Source organism: Populus trichocarpa, chromosome 2, assembly GCF_000002775.5.
Source record: "Populus trichocarpa isolate Nisqually-1 chromosome 2, P.trichocarpa_v4.1, whole genome shotgun sequence".
Classification (NCBI taxonomy): domain Eukaryota; kingdom Viridiplantae; phylum Streptophyta; class Magnoliopsida; order Malpighiales; family Salicaceae; genus Populus; species Populus trichocarpa.
In genome coordinates, this window is record NC_037286.2 from 7014324 (window position 1) to 7033536 (window position 19213).

Consider the following 19213-nt stretch of genomic DNA (forward strand, 5'->3'; position numbering starts at 1 on the left):
AACAAGTATAAATCAAAGACAATTTTGATAAGGGTAGTTGATGTCAATTAAGTTTAAAATCTAACCTCCCTGTAATTGATGTTGTTCAATTTTATTTTTTTAAAAAAACCCTTTCTTATCTTGAAGTTTTGGAAGGGATAGGGAAGTTATGGCAAGGATATGAACATATTGACACGCCTCTCGATTCTTTTTATTCCTGAATTTAAAATATCTATTACCCTCTTTATGGCAAAACTAAATAAAAATGCACCACCAACCGTCTGCATAACTTGCTCAGGCGCTGTAGTTTGTACTAAAACAAGCGGGCCCACCTGATATATCTTGATCATAAAAAAGAAAAAAATTAGTAACCCTAACTTTTTTTTGTATTTCAAAAATATTTTAAAAAACTTAAATATTTTTATTTTTTTTATTTTTTTTTATTTTTTCATTGTTTTAATAGGTTAAAAATAAAAAAAAATATTTTAATATATTTCTAAAAAAATATATATTTTAAAATATAGTCATTACCTCAACTATATAAACAGGCTACAAAAAATAAATGCATGATTGCAGTCTTTTAGTTAATGATCCATGTCGCTAAATGAATTTCCACAGTCGCTAGCTACATGGAATGTAGGTTTAGCGGAAGGTGTCGTAGTCGTACAAATTAATATAATCGACGAAACTGTAATCAATGATCAAAGAGTTAGAGACACGAGTATTTGAATAGACCTCTGTGTGTAAATATTTAAGTATCATAAAGAGCTCTCTCTCTCTCTGTGTAAATATTTAGAAAAACCAGCCCATTTGCACTTTGGATTTAATTTTGCTGTTAATAAATTTGATACGTACATTAACCAAGTGTAAGTGACATCGTAACTCGATTTTGTCTTTTTTCTGGGAGTATTTTACACGGATAATTTAATGGTTAATTATAAGAATAGATTCTGACAGTTCTCATTATCCTGATGAAGTAAAATAGATCTTTGAAGAACTTAGAGGGGGGGAGTAGGGAGATCGAGAGATATATAGACATAAACAAAAACATAAATGAAGGGAAGAAGAGGTGGATTGAGAACATTTAACAGATAGAACGTGATGAAGAAAGCGAGGTGTTGGTGTTTCGATTCAATGGTCATCCTTGAATTCTGCATTTAAAGTGAATTCAATTAGTTAATGAAGGCAGGTGGACTCTCTGAACAACTTAGGTAGATTTACAATCTTTACCTTCTTATAATATATTTTCAGTAGTTATCATGTATGAATTAAGAATAAATATTTTTATTTTTAGATTTTAATGCTTATTTACAAGAGTGATCATTTTCGGTTCAGTTCGGTTTTTATCGAAAAAAGTAACCAAACCGCTTTTTTTATATAAAAAAAATTGAAACCGGTTCAAACCGACCGGTTTCAGTTCGGTTCGGTTATTTTGAAAAAAAAAAGTTCAAACCAGTTTGGCTCGATTTTTCGGTTTGGCTCGGTTTTTCCCGGTTTGACTGGGGTTTTTTTTCCGTTTTTTTTGTTTGGATTCGGTTCGGTTTTTTTTTGTTTGGATTCGGTTTGATTTTTTTTATTTCAGGCTTATAAAAAAAAAATCAAATAGAGCAGGCATGCATTTATGTGATCTTGCATATCGTTGTCTATTTGAGAGATCAGTCCCTATCCAATTTATATTAGGCTGGCGAAATTTGGCCAGGGACATGACTTAAGGTTAACCATGCACGCACACATTCTAGATGTTTTCTCTATTACCCGAAAAATATTTCTTTTCTATTCCTTTTCTCTCCTTGATTTTGTGACAGGAATGAAAATGAAAACCCCTACACCAAGGGTGAGTTCAAGAAGAATTTTAATTTTTTTTAAAAGCAATTTCAAAACGCAATGAAAAACAGACACGGGTTTTTCTATGGTTGAGACTGTTAAGAGCTTTAAAAGCGTTTGTTCATGGGAAGTTTAAATATATAGCTGAGGAGGGTGTTGAGGGCTTTAAAAGTTTTAGCTGTTTTGAGCGACCCTATAGCGGAAGTTGGAGTTATGATCTATTAAAGATCCATAAGCATTAAAGACCTTCTTCAACTGTACACAGACTCCCCGCATTTAATACATCCTTCCACACCTCCCCCCCTCCTTCAGTACGTACTCACCGCATCTAATTAAGGATTAGTACCTAGAAATTACCCATTGGCTCGTCTTAATTTTGGCTTTTGCTTTCGGCTTTGGCTTACTAATTACTATATATCAAGATCATAGCTAGTTCTGGCTCCAACAACAAATATATATAGCTTCTTCATATCGTTATTTTTCCATATGTAATTAAATTGTGTGTCACTGCAGTAAATCGCTGTCCTTCAAACAGCCAGGAGTTTGTATGCCCAAACATAAAAAATTTCAACCCATGATGACCAATGCATGATTCAGTGTGACGTAGCTGTATCAGGTCCATCGAAAAATTTATGTGCACTACTATGATGGCACACCAAGGCTAAGGGTCTGCATAAATGGCCAAGAAGCGCTGGTTAGGTTTCCAAATCGATCCTTTCACATCTTGGCCTTTATTAAGGAGTTGTTTTGTAATCCAAAGAGCCAACTTGGATAGCACGTCATGCATGCATAGGTAGGCCCTTTGCCTTCAAAGTTGCCCTATTAGATTCTCCCTTGCAGTAATGTGACTGACCAAACAGCGCAAACTCAGCCTGTATAACTACCCAAACCTTTCACATGTTGGTCACTTCACTTTAGAAGTGATCAGAGAGAAAGTTGAGTTCCTTTGAATAGAAGCCATGGTCTCCTTTCAAGCACTCCCATCTCCAAACGGGAAAAAGTTAATCCCGGGGCTTGATGATTCATCAAAGAAGAGAAAGTGGGAAGATCCACAAACTGAAGGGATCCTCGAGAAAAGATCAAATCCAGAAAGCAGAAAATCCTTCTGTGAAATCGAGCTGCACCTTGAGACTCCATTACCTCTGGAGTGGCAAAGATGCCTCGATATTCAGGTATTGTATAGTATGATTTGTTGGATCATGATACATGTGTGTACTAAATGTAAAACTCTAGTACTGAACTTTAGTTAGACTCTTGACCTCGTCATCTGCTTTTGCATGCAGTCAGGGCAGATACATTTCTATAATACAAGGACCCATAAGAGAACATCAAGAGATCCAAGGGGAAGCCCCGAGCCACCAAGTCCTGATCATGATATGAGCTTAGAACTTGAGCTAAACCTACCATACGATCAATCACAAAGGAAAAGCTATACACACGACCATATTACAAAGCAGAATCCTGGTGGCTCCATCCGGGGTTTTGGTGATTTGTTCAAGGAATCTAGCAGAGATAATGGGAGTTCAGGAGGACTAACACGGCGTCCATCGTGGTTAGCATTTGAAAAGGATCAGCAAGAAATGCTAGCGACAGTTTGCACAAAGTGCCACATGTTGGTGATGCTTTGCAGGTCCTCTCCTACCTGCCCTAACTGCAAATTCCTGCATCCACTAGAGCAAAGCCCTCCTAAACTATTCAAGCAAAGGCTTAGCCTCTTTTGCTAATTTTCAGGGAAAAAAAATCAAAGCCAGGTTTGAAGTTTTAGGATGCTAAACACTTCATGGAGTTCCTTAATTCCCTTAATCAACATGAAATTAAGGGCTAGGATCGTACATCTAGCTAGAGGTGTCGATCGCTTCATAATAACTTTTAGCTCTTCGGTCTCTATTGAAAAATGACTGCTCTGTGTGTGTGAGAGAGAGAGTATTATCAGTACGTGGGGGGACTATTTAACTTGTATGGTGTAAAAAACTATGAGAATATACAAATGTTCTAATAATTAATGTACAAATTAACTTTGAGGGATCGGATATTTATATGATGCATGGTGCTAGAGAAGATATGTTGAATCCTACTATAAGAAACTCTAAAACGTCATTTCTTGGTTTATGAGTCAGAATAAATTCAATATACCCTTGTGATTAATTTAGAATCCCATTATAAAAAAAAAAACTAAGGGTGGTAAATAAGTGATTCACTGTGCGAAGGCATATATATTTCACCTGAATTGCTGCAATGTAATGACTTTTTTGTTCTTTACGAGTAACAGCAAAAGTAAAGCAGATTGAGAAGCAAAATAATCTTCATAAAGTTCAATTGATATTTCAAACGGGGTAAATTGATCTCTTTACAATTTTGTTATATAATGTAATTATTAATTTGCTCTTACAAAAAAAAAAAAAAAAAGTCTAGCTCACAATGACTTCATGGTCTGTTTTCTTTTTTAAAATAGTTAAGAGACTTGAATACTCTTTAAAAAAAAATACTGAACATTCTATTATAGGTTTTTCATCTTTTCATCATGTTTTTATTTTTATTTTTTGTTTATATGAAGGACAGATTAATCTTTTAATAAAATATAAAATATATAAAATCTATAAAAAAAATTTGTTGGCGTGTGCTATACACGCGCCAACGAGTGGACATTGTATGCGCTCTTCAGGTGGTGCATGCAGCAGCATCCAACTATTAGAGAATAATATAAATCATATCATGGGACCTCACCTAACAGCTTAAATTATTGGATTGAGATGGTTCTTTGATATGGTATCAGAGTCTTGATAATCAAATGGTCACGAGTTTAAATCTCACTACCCCATTTATTTGATAAAAATTAAGCACAAGGTAGTGTGGGTCTGTGCAAGTTTCAAGCTCAAATGGCTTTCAATTGAGGGGGTGTGTTAGAGAATAATATAAATAATATCATGGGACCTCACCTAACAACTTAAGTTATTATATTGAGATGGTTCTTTGATACCGACTACCAAAAATAGCCAACTGTGATGTCACTTGAAAAATCATGTGTCGGTGCAGCCGATGAGGTTGTGCGTGTTGTTCAATTAGTGATGGTTCAACGACGATTGGCTTTTCTTTTAATTTTTATATCCAATTTTGATCTTCATTCTTTTGATTGCTAATCTTTTATCATTTTCTTAATTTATTTTTTTTCAATTTAATCCCTAATTATTATTATTTTCATTTAGTTTTTGTACTAAATTTAGTCCTTATTGTTTTGATTACTATTTATTTTGGTTTTAAATTTTTTGTGATTGAGAATTTTGCTTCGTTGTTTTTCATGCCTATCTTCTACAAGTTAATCATAGTCTTATGACGCAGCTTAATGGTTTCAGAATCTAGCCTGGTTTAATTTCAGTTTTTTTATTTCTTTTTAATTTTTTTTTCCATTCTCCTCCTATAGTTTTAAATTATTGTCCTTCAGTTTCATAATTATTTTTTGTTTTTTATAAAATTATTCTAATTTAATATCTCGAATAATAAGTTAATCAAATTATTCCAAGTCGCTTCATGTTATCATCATTTTAATATATTTTTTATATTGAAAATAATTTAATCCGGTTGGCATGGTAGTGTAGGGCCTGTAGGCAACCTATTTAGTAACAATTGTTTTATAATGTTTTCCTTCTCTTTCTCGGTAAGGTCATAACTACCCTACCATTCAACTTGACTTCAGTGATTCACGTTGTGTGGTTGGGTCACCACTATCGTACCATTCAACTTGACTTCAGTGATTCACGTTGTGTGGTTGGGTCACCACTACTGTACACCATTCAGTGAATCATATCGTGTAGGTGCGTGCACGTGCACACGTGCGTCTTTCTTTCCATCTGGAATCAGTGCATCTTAAACCATGATAGGCAACACGTAGGATTTGCTTAAGCATCTCGTCTCCGTAACCCCTACACTTCCGATCCAACATTATGATTTCAACGATTATATAATCAACCTAGCTAGTGCTGCTTCGCCTAGAGGAAACTGGCACAAAAGCAATTGTTCGAAATTAGAAGAATTCGCATAAATTGTACAGCAACGCATTTTATCCGTCGGGAGAGGCTGAGAAATTCTGATGCGTTCATCTTTCAAGTACCTACTCAGACAATAGGAACATAACTCTGATGCACGACACATGTTTAGTAAACTAGCACAGAATTGCTTGGTTGTAGGATATTTCTCGTGTTTGGCTTATGATCGCAACTCCCAAGTACAAGCTAGGACTTGAATCCACGTATTGAGACCAGAGGAGTGGCATGGGCTGGAACTTAAAATTAAGAACCGACTAAAACTCTCATTTCTATACAACGCAAACAATAGCACAACTGCGAATTTACACAAGCCCTAAATTAGTGATGTTGAGTCAAATAGCTTGATGTACGAATGATTTTGAATAGTTAAATATGTGTTTCTCATTACTAAATAAGAATTCATCTCAGATAAATTATGAATATATATCTCCTACAACTAGATAAGAATCACTCAAATTTTTACAGAAGTTTTTGGATGTTGTTTTTTTTAGTAATTTTTTTGTTGGTATGCTGACTATTGGATCTTGAGACATCAAAAATCTCATCGAGACGCTCGATTTTAAAGCTTTAAATAGATCATAAACCATACCTCAATTATAAAACAAACAAAACAAAAACCTAATATTATAAAAGAAAGAACAATTATGAGCTATGTGCTACAATCCTGTGGAAAGAAATTTATTTGATGATATGTGCGCTACCAAACCATAGTAGGAAAAGCTCGTAGAGCAGAGCGTGACCAAGAAGGGGATGAGGAGCCCCCTTTCGAGAGAGGATGTCCAGGAGCTCATTATCAAAGACATGCAAAGACAGTTCCTAGATGTCGGCAGTGGAGTAAAGCTAATATGGGAAGCATGAATAACAGAATTGCAGAACTGGAACTTGAAGCTGACTCAATGGATCGTAAAAATAAGAACAGGGTCTTGAGTGCTGATGAACTGATTAGAAGTAATTTCATTGCCTCCCGGCTCAAAATCCTGTATAGAGCTCAAGAGTCTGTCTGGCATCAGAAATCAAGAATTCAGTGGTGTAAGCTTGGAGATAAAAATACTCGATTCTTTCATTTAGCTGCAACAACAAGACAGAAAAAGAATCAGTTTGCATGCCTGAAGGTTGATGAACAGATCCTATCTAAACCAATCGATGTCAAGCTAGCTATCTTTAACTTTTTTTCGCAACCTATACTCCCACCAGAACAGACCTAGAGCTTCATGTTCAAACCTGGAATTCTCAAGGCTGAAGCCTTCATCATCGGCTGCTCTTGAATTGCCATTTTCTGTAGAAGAGATTAAAACAGCTGTGTGGGATTGTGATGGAAATAAAGCTCCAGGTCCTGATGGTATTAACTTCCTTTTCATCAAGAAAGCATGGAACATTATAGGTGAGGACATTATCCAGATGGTTGATGACTTCTATCGGACTAATCTCCTTCCTGCTGGTATCAATAGCACCTTTGTTACTCTTATTCCGAAGATTAAAGGTGCTAACAAGCTATCGGATTTTAGACCTATTAGTTTGGTTGGCAGCCTATACAAGATCATCTCAAAGATTCTAGCAACCAAGTTGAAACATGTTATGCCAGAGGTCATCTCTCATCATCAAAATGCTTTCATCAAAGGGAGGCAAATTTTAGACAGCGTCTTGATTGCAAATGAGGTCCTTTCTTTCATTAAGAAGAAAAAGGGTAAAGCTTATCTCTTCAAATTAGATTTTCATAAAGCCTTTGATTCGGTGTTATGGGAATATATTAATGAAATCATGGCTAGTATGGGCTTTGGCAATAGATGGCGAGGGTGGATTATGCAATGCATATCAACGGCAAAAATGTCTGTGCTTGTTAATGGGTCTCCTACGGAGGAATTCTGCTTAGCTAAAGGCCTACGCCAAGGAGACCCTCTCTCTCCGTTTCTCTTCAACATTGCAGTCCAGGGGTTGAGTTGTATGTTGCAGCGTGGCTGTGATTTGGGTTTGACTTCAGGTATAAACATCGGCAATACAGGGCTTGTCATATCTCACTTACAGTTTGCGGACGACACCCTTATATTCAGTTCAGACTCTTTACATAGCATGCAGAACATTAAACGTATCCTATTATGCTTTGAACTTGTCTCGGGGTTGAAGGTCAATTTTTATAAAAGTAGCATTGTGGGTGTGGGTGTAGCAGCTCATACATGTATCTTCACGGCTCAGCTTCTCAGATACAAGCAGGATCAGCTGCCTCTCATGTATCTTGGGCTCCCCATCGGTGGAAACCTGGGCAGAGCTACAATGTGGAATCCTATTTTACGCAATATCAGTTTCCGGTTGGCTTCGTGGAAATGCAGGTTCTTATCTATTGGGGGCCGTTTGTGTTTGATTAAATATGTGCTCAGCAATCTCCCCATCTACTACCTATCTATGTTCCCTATGCCTGCTTCGGTTGCCTTCATAATTGATCACAAACTTCGATCCTTCCTCTGGTCTGGAAATGAGGAAAGACACAAAATATGCAATGTCAGCTGGGCCACTGTTACTCTTCCAAAACAAGCGGGTGGTCTTGGGATTGGTCCCTTAAGGGACAAAAACACAGCTCTGCTCTTTAAATGGTTATGGAGGTTTGGGTCGGAGGAATCAAGTATGTGGAAGGATGTGATCAAAAGCATCCACATCACCAATTGCTCTAATCTGCTGCTGCAAGCTCCTATTCCAGGAGCTGCAACTACATGATCCCGGATTGTCAATCATTGTGTGAGAAATAATAAGCTGCAGGATATTGTGAAAGAGCAATCTCTGGTTCTTATCGGAAATGGCAAGAAGACTAAATTTTGGCTTGACTGTTGGCTTAATAACCACTGTTTAGCAGAGCACTTCCCTACTCTTTTCGAATTATCCAATGACAAAGCTGCCAGCATTGCTAAGATGGGAATGTGGGAAGGGTATGAGTGGATTTGGGTTTTTTCCTGGATACGTCCGCTACGGGGGCGCAACATTGGCTTGCTCGATCAGCTTTATGCAATCCTATCGACTGTACTCATGGACAAAGATGAAGAGGATAGACTAATATGGAAAGACAATAATTCAGGAAGATTTTCAGTTAAATCTCTCTGTGGATTGTTAAGCCCAAAGCCTTCCACAAACAATGCCTTCTCGTTTGCTGGAATTTGGAAAGGTATTGTCCCTCCTAAGGTAGAGATCTTTTGCAGGATGGCTATCATTAACAGAATCAACACCCGATGTATGTTGGTTCGAAGAGGTATATTGAGTAGCTCAGAATCAAATTGCCCTATCTGCCTAGTGGAGGCAGAATCGGTGGACCATATCCTGCTTCAATGCCATAAGCATTGGCTCATTTGGTCCAAAATCATTAAGTGGTGGGGTTTAGTTTGGTGTTGCCCAAAGAGCTTCTCAGATTTGTGGTCTCAATGGACTTCCATGGTGCATGGTCATTTTCAGAGGAAGGCGTGGCTGATGTTGTTCTTCTCAGTGGCATGGTCTCTTTGGCTACTTCGAAATGATCTGATCTTCCAACAGAAGACACCTGACTACGATTCAATATTCTTTCTTATTACCACCCGTCTATGTCTATGGCTAAAAGCTATCCATTCTGATTTCCCATACTCCCCTTCAGATCTGATCAGATCGGCAGATGGCTTACTTCGGTGGTCCAATGCCCACTCTTTCAGGATTCATAATATGTGGTCTCCTCCTATGATTAATAGCCTCAAATGGAACGTGGATGGCTCGTCTCTTGGTAAGCCAGGCCCTTCTGGAATAGGTGGTGTACTGCGAAATCATCATGGACATCTTCTCGGTATGTTCTCTGTTCCAGTTGGTATTTTAGACTCTAATATTGCTGAGTTAAGGGCTATTGTCAAAGCCATTGAACTTTCAGCATCTAATTGTCTCTTCCACCATAAACACCTCATCATAGAATCTGACTCTGTCAATGTTATTAGCTGGATGAATAAGCCTCACAGCCGTCCCTGGAAGCATCATAATTTGTTCTCCTCTGTTAATAGGCTGAAAGCATATTTTGGTTCAATCACCTTCTCCTATATCTTCCGTGAAAATAATTACATGGCAGACTGCATGGCTAAACAAGGAGTGCAGAGATCAAGTGATTTTGTTGCCTGGCTTTGACTACACCTTTTTTTTTTTCTATGGCCTTGCTCTTGTGTCTTCTCCCACTATGACTTTGAGTTATTTTTGTTTTTGTTTTGTAGAGGATTGTTTAGCTTTGAGCTCATTCGGATGGCTATTCTAAGGTTTTCTTTGCTTTTGTTTTTCTTATTCTGCGCTTTATCCTATTTATAGCTTTCTGCCATAGTAAGATATTGTGTAGTTTCTGTACTACTCCCGCCAGGCTTTGGCGTTTAAATAATATACACATCTTTAAAAAAAAAACAGTTCCTAGAATTAACCCATAGGTTGAAAGAGAGAGACCTACGAGATTGTTATTAGCATGTCATCTGCATATTGCAGGTGACCGACCATTCTAGTGCCGGGTCTTTTCAAGAATAACAATTCATGGAGAGTGAGCGGGCCTATCCTCCAATTAAGAATGGCAATTAAGGCCCATGAAAAATAAAAAAGGTAATTTTTATCTATTTATTTTTCATTAAGTCTTTTCAGTTTTTATAGTTTTTAATTAATTATTTATACTAGTTTTTATCAAAGAAAGACCATTATTAAAGATTCATATAATTTGTTTCATGATCATTTTTCATTAATCAAGATAAATTTATAAAAATATATATATTATTTGCAATATATATTAAATAATTATAAATATAATAATTATTTTCATATAAATTCGAGTATGGAAATTCTTGAGAAGGATGTCAAATCCACTCCATATTAATAAGAACTCTAAAACGCGTAGGTTTTTCACTGTAACAGCCGCCTTTTTTTTTTTTTTGCTTCTGTTTTTTTTTTTTTTGCTTCTGTTTTTTGCTTTTGTTTTTTTTTTAACATGTTTTTTTATGGTTTTGTTTTTTACCCAAAATTGATTTCTTCTTCTTTTTTTTTGTTTCTTTTTTTCTTAATTTTTTTGTTTCAAAATTATCTTTGCTAAATTTTTTTAAATATTGAGCTGGTTGAAAATTTAACTATGTAGTTTTCTTCTTTAAAACATTATGGATTGCTATAATATTCTCATACATTGTTTTCTTTTTTTTAATGATTTCTTTATTCTTTTTTTTTCAAAATGATCTTTGTAGATTTTATTTTTTTTATATTAAGTTGGTTGATAATTTAGCTTTGTTGTTTTTAAAAAAAAACAAAAAAATTCCCCAATATATTTTTTTAAAAAATTATCTTTATCGAATTTATTTCTTCAATATTGAGCTGGCTGATAATCTAGCTTTGTAGTTTTTTTTTTTTCAAAATTGTCATTTTTTACATATTTTATTATTATTATTATTATTATTTTTTGTCTTTTTCTTTAAAACACTGTAGCTTTCCCCACGTGTTTTTTTTTCGCTTTTGTTTCCTTTTTTGTACTTTTTTTTTCATTTCTTTTACCCAAAATTGACTTCTTCGCTTTTTTTAAGATAGCCTTTGTCGGTTTTTTTTATATATTAAGCTGGTTGAGAGATTAGCTTTGTAGCTTTTTTTAAATAAAAAAAAAACACTATGGATTACTACAGTGTTTCCCTTACATGATTTTTGTTTGGCTACAGTGTTTTCCCCACATGTTTTTTTCAAAAAATTATCTTTGTTAAATTTATTTTTTTCAATATTGAGTTGGTTGAGAATTTAGCTTTAGCTTTAGCTTTCCCCGCTTTTTTTTTCATTTTTTGAAATTTTCCCCACGTTTTTTCATTATAATTATAATAATAATTATTATTATATTGTATTATATTATATAATTGTTTTTTCCTTTTGTTTTTCTTTTTAATTTTTTTATGAATTTTTTTTTTGATTTAGTTTGTTAATGGTAATTTTTTTTTATTTAGTTATCAGATTTTCATGATACGAATCTCAGGTTTGATGGGTTAACCTGATTCGACGAGTTATTTTTTTCATTTAGTTTAGTTTGTTAAAGTTAATTTTCTTTCTATTTAATTATCAGACTTTCATACTTTCATGACACGTATCCTGAGCTTGACGGGTTAACTTGGTTTGATGGGTTAACCCAGTTAATTCTAGGTAAACCCGTTATCTTTTTTTCTATTTAGTTATCAAACTTTCATAACGCAAATCCCAGGTTTTACGGGATAACCTGGTTTAAAAGGTTGACCCAATTAATTCAATTTTTTTTCCTTTTCTTCATTAGTTTTTTCCTTCCTGTTAATTTTTGTTCTTTATTTTTTTTAATTAATCTATTTAATTATCACACTTTTATTACACGACCTTATAGTCAGACCCACATCCAGTATTCTTGGGTCCGGTATTACAGCCAGACTCACTTAAACTTGGGTCATACAAGTTTAATTTTATTATTAATATTATAAATATTACTCTTAGGTCAGGCGTTGTAGCCAAACCCAAGATTCTTGGGTATTACTTTGCAGAAAAACCCAATATTTTTAAATTTTTATTTTTTTTAATATTTTTTATGCAAAAAAAATGACCCGCGGCATCGCGCGGGTATCAAAGCTAGTCTAAAAATGAAAACACGAGGACTCCGCAAACACATGTACAATTATAGGTCATGTTTGTTTTTTTATTTTAAAAATGATTTTAAAAAGAATTAAAATTTTTTATTTTTTTTTACTTTAAATTAATATTTTTTTGATTTTCAAATTATTTTGAAGCCAGTTTTTTCAAGAAGTGTGTTTGACTATTTTTAGCTACCATTGCCTTTTTTTTTCCTTTTTCTTTTTCTTTTCTATTTTTATTATTTTAGAATTCTAAAAATAACTTAAGGAAAAAAAAAAAAGATGATGATGATTGAAGAATTAATAACTGGGAACGTCAAAAGAAAATAAAAGGAACTAGCATGACCTGTGTGAAATATTTGAAACAATTATATATATATATATATATATATATATAATGAAGTTTGTTGTTGTTCTTTTTTCGCGATGGTATGGGTATCATCAAACAATTTTTTGTACATTAAGACTAAATCTTTCTTTAAATGATGGATACGTTGATTAAAAAAAAAATTGCGCAAACTCTTGCAGTAAGTCACTGGGCCTTTTCCATAAGAAAATGGGCTGAAACAGGGACAGGCCCAATTTGTTGATTACTTAGCAGGCGGCATGCTTGCTGCGCGGTTATTCTCGAAAATCAAGATTCAAAATCTGGAGGAGGTAGCGCCTTTGTATATCAAAGTACACTCGATCCATTCCCTCCTCCAAATTTTCAAAAGAGAGAATCACCTCTTGTTTTCAAAAGCAAGAAAGGAGCGAAAGCGAGAGATCAGAGTCAGGATGGAAGGAGCAGAGAAGATGGAGAGCAAAGACAAACCTCTAAAATCACAAGTCGCCGTTCGATGTGCCAAAGCTGCCATTCTTCTCTCCTTGCTCAAATCGTTCCCAAATCGCCACTTTACAACTTCAATCGACGACCAGAGAGAGGTTAAAAACGCACTCTCCCTGTCTATCTCAATCAAGTCATTCTGTTATTTTTAATCTTTCTTCGAAATCCTATGCGTTTGTTTTTATTGGAACTCGTTGCAGGAGAAGGAGATGATGATGAGAGAGATCGGCGATCTGAAGATGGAATTGGCGAGGGAGCGATTGAAGAGTAAGAGGATCAAACTCTGTGGCTTGATGGAAGTGATTCTTCAGGTCATGGCTGTGCTTTCTATTTCAACTTTCCTTTTAGTGATTGTGCTCATGCAAGGTTGAATTTGATGGTAGCATCTTATTTCGCTTTTAGTAGTAGAGATTTGGGTCACTTCTTTGATTTAACTATCTAGTCACTACGCCAACGGTTGTCAGTTTACTTGGTTAATTGCAATTGCTTCCTTTGGGACCAGTTTCAACAATGTCATGTATGAAATGATTGCCTCTCTGAAAATGATGAGCTTATATTTATGGCTACAGTTTGCTTGTTGAAATAGGCAAACCAATGTAATTGTACCTAGCAACCTAAGTGCTAAATTCATATCCAAACTGCACATATGATGCGCATGTAAAATCACCGAATTTACCTTGCGGTTTAAATGCTTTAAGCGTTTGTTAAAATAGATGCCCCACTCTCGTCTCTAACTACAATATCCAGATGCTTTGAATCCAATAGTCTCTGTTTTTTAAGAAACGACGGACTTTAGCTACCATAGCTTATAGTCGACGCAGCAGATGCAAGAAAATAGTCACATTGGAACCAAGAGAGCGGGGAGGACACCACACATACAGCGCACGAATATAATAGCAAACGAAGCATTGAAAGCTGTTACTTGGATAAAATGTGTTTGAAAGTGTAAGCGCAGTGAGAAAGCTTTCCCGTCCTTCAATAGAAGACATGATGGTTTGGAATCATTGGGGTTTGGGCAGTTCCCATCCACCAGCTGATGAGGGGAGATGGGGGTGTTATGCGAAGGTGGATTTGTTCAATCCAAGTTCAACTTGAAGATCAGAAATCAAGGCTATTTAGGTACCGTTGTGTAATTTTTGTTTTTTGCTTATTCACAGTGTTGTTACCCATTTTTGGGTCCAAAAAATACAAAAAAGTATATCAAAAAAATATTTAAAAGAAATCCAAAAAATAATAGGAGCGAGAAAATGATGCTGAAATGCTAAAAAAAGGACAAAATTGGTTGAGAATGTTCAAAAATACAAAAGATTGAAATTTGACAGTATATTTTTTACTGATGAGAGCTCTGTTGACAAAGAAAATTCAAGTTGAGGAAAGAAAAGTCTACAATCAGATGTTTATGGACTCAATTAAATTTTATCTAAGGTTTAATTGAATTATGGAGGGTTGGATTGTAAGAAAATTGATTTTTAAGTCAATTTAGGCTTTTATTTGAAGAAATTAAAGTTTTGGGGTCCAATTATTATTTTGAAGAGTTGATTTGGTCAAATCAGGGGCTTAATTGCATAATTATTGAAGTTTGATAGCCAATTAGAAACTTGATTGAAACAATCCGAAACCAAAGACCAAACCGGAAAAGGCACTAAAATCAAGGGATCCAATTACAAATTATCTGGGGACTTGATTACAAAATTGCAAAAACATCCCAGGACTAAATTAGAAATATGCATTTTGAATTAGCAAACGGCGTCGTTTCCTTGACAACTGTTGATCACCTTCTTCATCCGCAACGGTTTCGACAGTGAATGAGTGCTATCAATGGAGCCATTTCAGCAACAAAAACAACAGATTGCTTCAATTATAGGGAATGTTTCACGGCTATTATTCCTCTACATGCCGTTACCAAGTTGGACGTTGCACCGCAGGCCATTCTTTGGCTTATAAAAGCCAGAGAAAGACGATGAAAAAAGGAGAGAGAGCAAGGGGGGGCAAGTAGGGGCCCGGGCCCCCCCTAAAATATTCTGCACCTATAATATATATATATATATATATAGAGAGAGAGAGGGGGGGGGTAATGTGGAGGAGGTTTTTTATTCTACAAAGGTGAGTTTTCTTACTGTAATTAAGTGTGATTTTTCAATTTAATTTTTTTAAAATTAATTTACGTAGCCCTAATATAAATTCTGTAAATATAAAATCATTACTTTGCGCAATAAATTCTGCAGCCGGTCAAAAACAAAAATATAAATATAAATCATAAGTAAAATTTTTCAACGGAAAGATTGAAGCAGAGCTATCAATTAATTTATTTTTCATCAAACAAAATAAGGTAACTTAAATTTAAAATCTATTTTTATTTTTTTTGAGATATTTGTTAATAATTTGACAAGGTTTTTTTTTTATAATTCTACTATTTTTGCTTTATTTGTTTCTCAGATCTGCTAATTTTACCAATTGTTTTTTGAATTCTTGTTATAGTGTTTTTTTTAATTAATTAGATATATTTTATTGGTTTGTTTTGATTATACTTTGATTTTTTTTTTATGTTTTGTTTTTAGCAGAATCACCAAAATTATCAATTTTCTCTCACGATATATGTTTTGATTTTAGGTTGAACCATGAACAAAATAAGAAGAATTTGATTTTTTTTTCAAAAATAATATTGATAACTCGCAGCCTAGTGAACCAACTTCAATGTGTAATGTTAAAGTTATGGTTGAGCAATTCCAATGCGTCTCAGTTTACAAAGAACCCGCGTTGATTAGTGAGAATAGTTCTTTATTATTTTTTGCTTTATTTCAAAGTTTATCGAACATAAATAATGCTTCGTTTTAGCTAATATTTCTTATATACTTTGTATGTTTATATTTGATAGATATAAAGACCAACAATATTAAAGTGATGAATATATTATGAAGATGAAATTAACTTCGTTGCTTTGACTCAATTTAGTATTTCTTCGAACCTTTTACCTTATACAAAGATCATTATATGTTTATAGTAAATTATTTGAATAAAACTAAATTATACAGGGTTTTTTTACAACTCATGTATAATAAAGTAAAATAAATATTATATTTTATTATATTAATTATGCCTCCCTAACAAATAATTCTAGCTCGTTCCTGGAGAGAGGGAGGAGAGAAAGAGAACTGGGAGAATAGAAAAGAGAAGAGGGAAACACAGAGAACAGGGAGGGAAAGACAGAGAAAAAAAAAAAAGAGAAGAGGGGAGACCGAGACAGCAAAGAAAAACAGAGAGGTGACAGCGACGAGAGAGGAAAAACAAAAAGCAGAGGGAGAGGGTAGCATAAGGAAGAGAAAACAGAGGGATGAAGAGCAAAAGAAACTGAAAAAAAACAGGAGCAAAAGGAAAAGAGAAAGAGAGTCTGCACGGTGAAGCAGAAGACACAGCACCACCGCTGTCTTCACCAGGGGCGGAGGTATGTTAAGGGCTAGGGTGGGCTTTAGCCCAGGTCAAGATTTTATTAATATTTTTTGACTAGTTTTATGTAAAAACAATTTGTAATTCTGGATTGAGTTATCAAAAAATTCTGAAAATTTGCGTGAAGCCTTCTAATATGATGCTTTAGCTTAGGTTAAAATTTCAGAATTTTTTGAGAAATTCAGAAATTTTATGAAAAATCACAATTTGACCAGTTTTACGTTATTGAGCGTAATTTTCAATCCGACCATTAGATTGAGCTGAAATTTTACGAGGGATCTTAAAATATATTGAATAAAATCTGGTTAAAATTTTAGGATGAACGAAGCTTGGTAGTGCTAACGAAAAAGAAGTCAAATAAAAACAAAATAACTCATTAAGAGTAAAATGGTTATTTGCCATTAAAAAATAAAACAAATCAGCTCTTCCTTCTTTTAATATGTAGCCGAATGGGTAGAAGCAGAATAGGAAAAGAAAGAAAAGAAAAGGTTAGAGAGAAATAGAGAAAAGTAAGGCAAAAACATAAAAAAAAATCTAAGAAAAAAAATAAAAAAAGTGAGAGAATAACTTTGTAAACTTACAAAGTCCAACTTATAAAATACTAATATAAGAAAGAATTAAGTGAAGGAAGGAGGAATTGAGAGAGGAAAAAAATTTAATTACTTTATTTTCCAGTTGGCATGAGATTGTTATTTTATCCCGGTTGAGGGGTTGTTACAATATCGACTCAGATTCGATTATAGATGAATTATATTCCATAAAATATCGAAGGATGTAACTTTAATAGTGAATTTATTTTTACTTTCACTTTAATTTTATGTACTTTTAAATTTATTTTTTAATATTTTGGGTAGTGTATTTGAATTAAAACTTTACTATTAACTTTAAAAATTAATAATTAATCTTAAAAAATATTTATATGTTTATTTAATAGCCCAGGGCAGGAAAAATTCCTGGCTCCACCCTTGATCTTCACCTCTCCATAACCAGGTATGTGCATTTCCCTTCTCAGTCCCTGCAACAGAAATGATGTGTGTTAGCATGTAAGAAAAACAAAAAGAAAACGTGAGGGAGCCAATACATGAAATCGTCGACTGCAACACTCTGTTTTTGTTTTTTCATTCTCGCTGCAAGAAGGATGATGAACAGTACGAAGGTAATTTAATTACCTTCGTACTGTTCATGCACGCGTAAAATATTACGCGTGCATGGGCGGCTAGGGCTGGTCACTGGGCTGGCCAGGTCCAGCCCAGCCACACAGGCTGGCTAGGTCCAGCCCAGCCATATGGGCCGGGTTGGGCCCAGCGCCAAAAAAAACTTTTCTTCACAAATTATTTCAAAAGAATATGTGATTTTCTGCAGATTTTTTTAGTACATTTTAAACAATATTGGTTTGTATTTTTATACTATAAAGATACAAATCCGGTATTAAAATACCTGTTTTTCATCAAAACATTAAAGAATAAAAAATATTTTGTTTTCATGCATACGGCCAAGTCTCTCTAAAAACAAATTAAAAAAAAATCATATTTTATCTTCATAAAAAAAAAAGGGTTTTAGCATGCATTTTGGCTTTAATAACCAGTTTATTAAAGTCACGAGAACTGGCCAATATTTCAAAAATTTCAAAAAAATTATTTTGTTTTCTTTTAATATCTAGGGTTACGACCTTATACGTAAGATGTATTTCGGATATAAAATTTTTTTATTGACGTTAGAACGGTTAGGTTTTACCCGATAAGACAAGGATCTCCTTACCGAGAAGAACTTTTTTTAAGACATAAACGAACCAACAACTAGAAAACACGACAAGACCTTAGATTTTATCAGACAATAAAACAATACAGCCTACCTTGGGTAGGGCGTATTTGGGGTGCTAATATCTTCTCTTTACGCAACCAGTCCTCGTACCCGATCTCTGAGACCAATTAGGGTTCCTAGTGACCAAAATACTAGGTGGCGACTCCCATTCTATTTTTCCATTAATAAAAGATAATAATTTCTTGTCTCCCCACATTTGCCACATTAGATAAATTTTGAGGGTGGATGTTTTTTCGCCGCGACGCTGCACACGTTCGACACACAGAAAAAAACTTTTCATTGTTGGGATAAACTTTTTGTTTTTTATAATATATAATTATGTTTCAAATTTTTATTTTGTAAAAATTAAAATAACATATTTTTAACCATGAATATCTTCTTTTTATTTATTTTGCTTGCAAAATTTATTTTACACTAATTTTAATTAAATATATTTTAAAAAAAACTATAATTAAAAATATTTTTTTAAAAAAAAACTTATTTTTCTTAAAACTATAATTGCAAATGCTACTCTAAATCAAATATATTTATTAAAATGTGTTTGGAGTAGTGATCACTGCGGTTTTTATCGAGTCCCGTGAAAAAGCATAGTATGGCCACACAAGCATTAGATGTGGTTGTTTTTTAAAGTATTTTTTTAGAAATATATTAAAATAATATTTTTTTTATTTTTTAAAAATTATTTTTGATATCAGTAC

The 19213-nt window shown here is 34.1% G+C and overlaps 2 protein-coding genes across 2 annotated transcripts; both read left to right on the top strand.

Moving 5' to 3' along the window:
• Nucleotides 1–2515: 2515 nt before the first annotated feature.
• On the top strand, nt 2516–3802 carry LOC7495152 (protein CURLY FLAG LEAF 1). The gene is made up of 2 exons (XM_002301014.4): nt 2516–2975; nt 3087–3802. Exons 1-2 carry the CDS (start codon nt 2763–2765, stop codon nt 3525–3527), a joined length of 654 nt encoding a protein of 217 aa, XP_002301050.3. The 5' UTR covers nt 2516–2762; the 3' UTR covers nt 3528–3802.
• Nucleotides 3803–13037: 9235 nt separating this feature from the next.
• Nucleotides 13038–13816, top strand: LOC7495153 (uncharacterized). The gene is made up of 2 exons (XM_002301015.4): nt 13038–13348; nt 13451–13816. The coding sequence occupies exons 1-2, from the start codon at nt 13202–13204 to the stop codon at nt 13619–13621; spliced, it is 318 nt and encodes a 105-aa protein (XP_002301051.3). The 5' UTR covers nt 13038–13201; the 3' UTR covers nt 13622–13816.
• The last annotated feature ends 5397 nt before the right edge of the window (nt 13817–19213 follow it).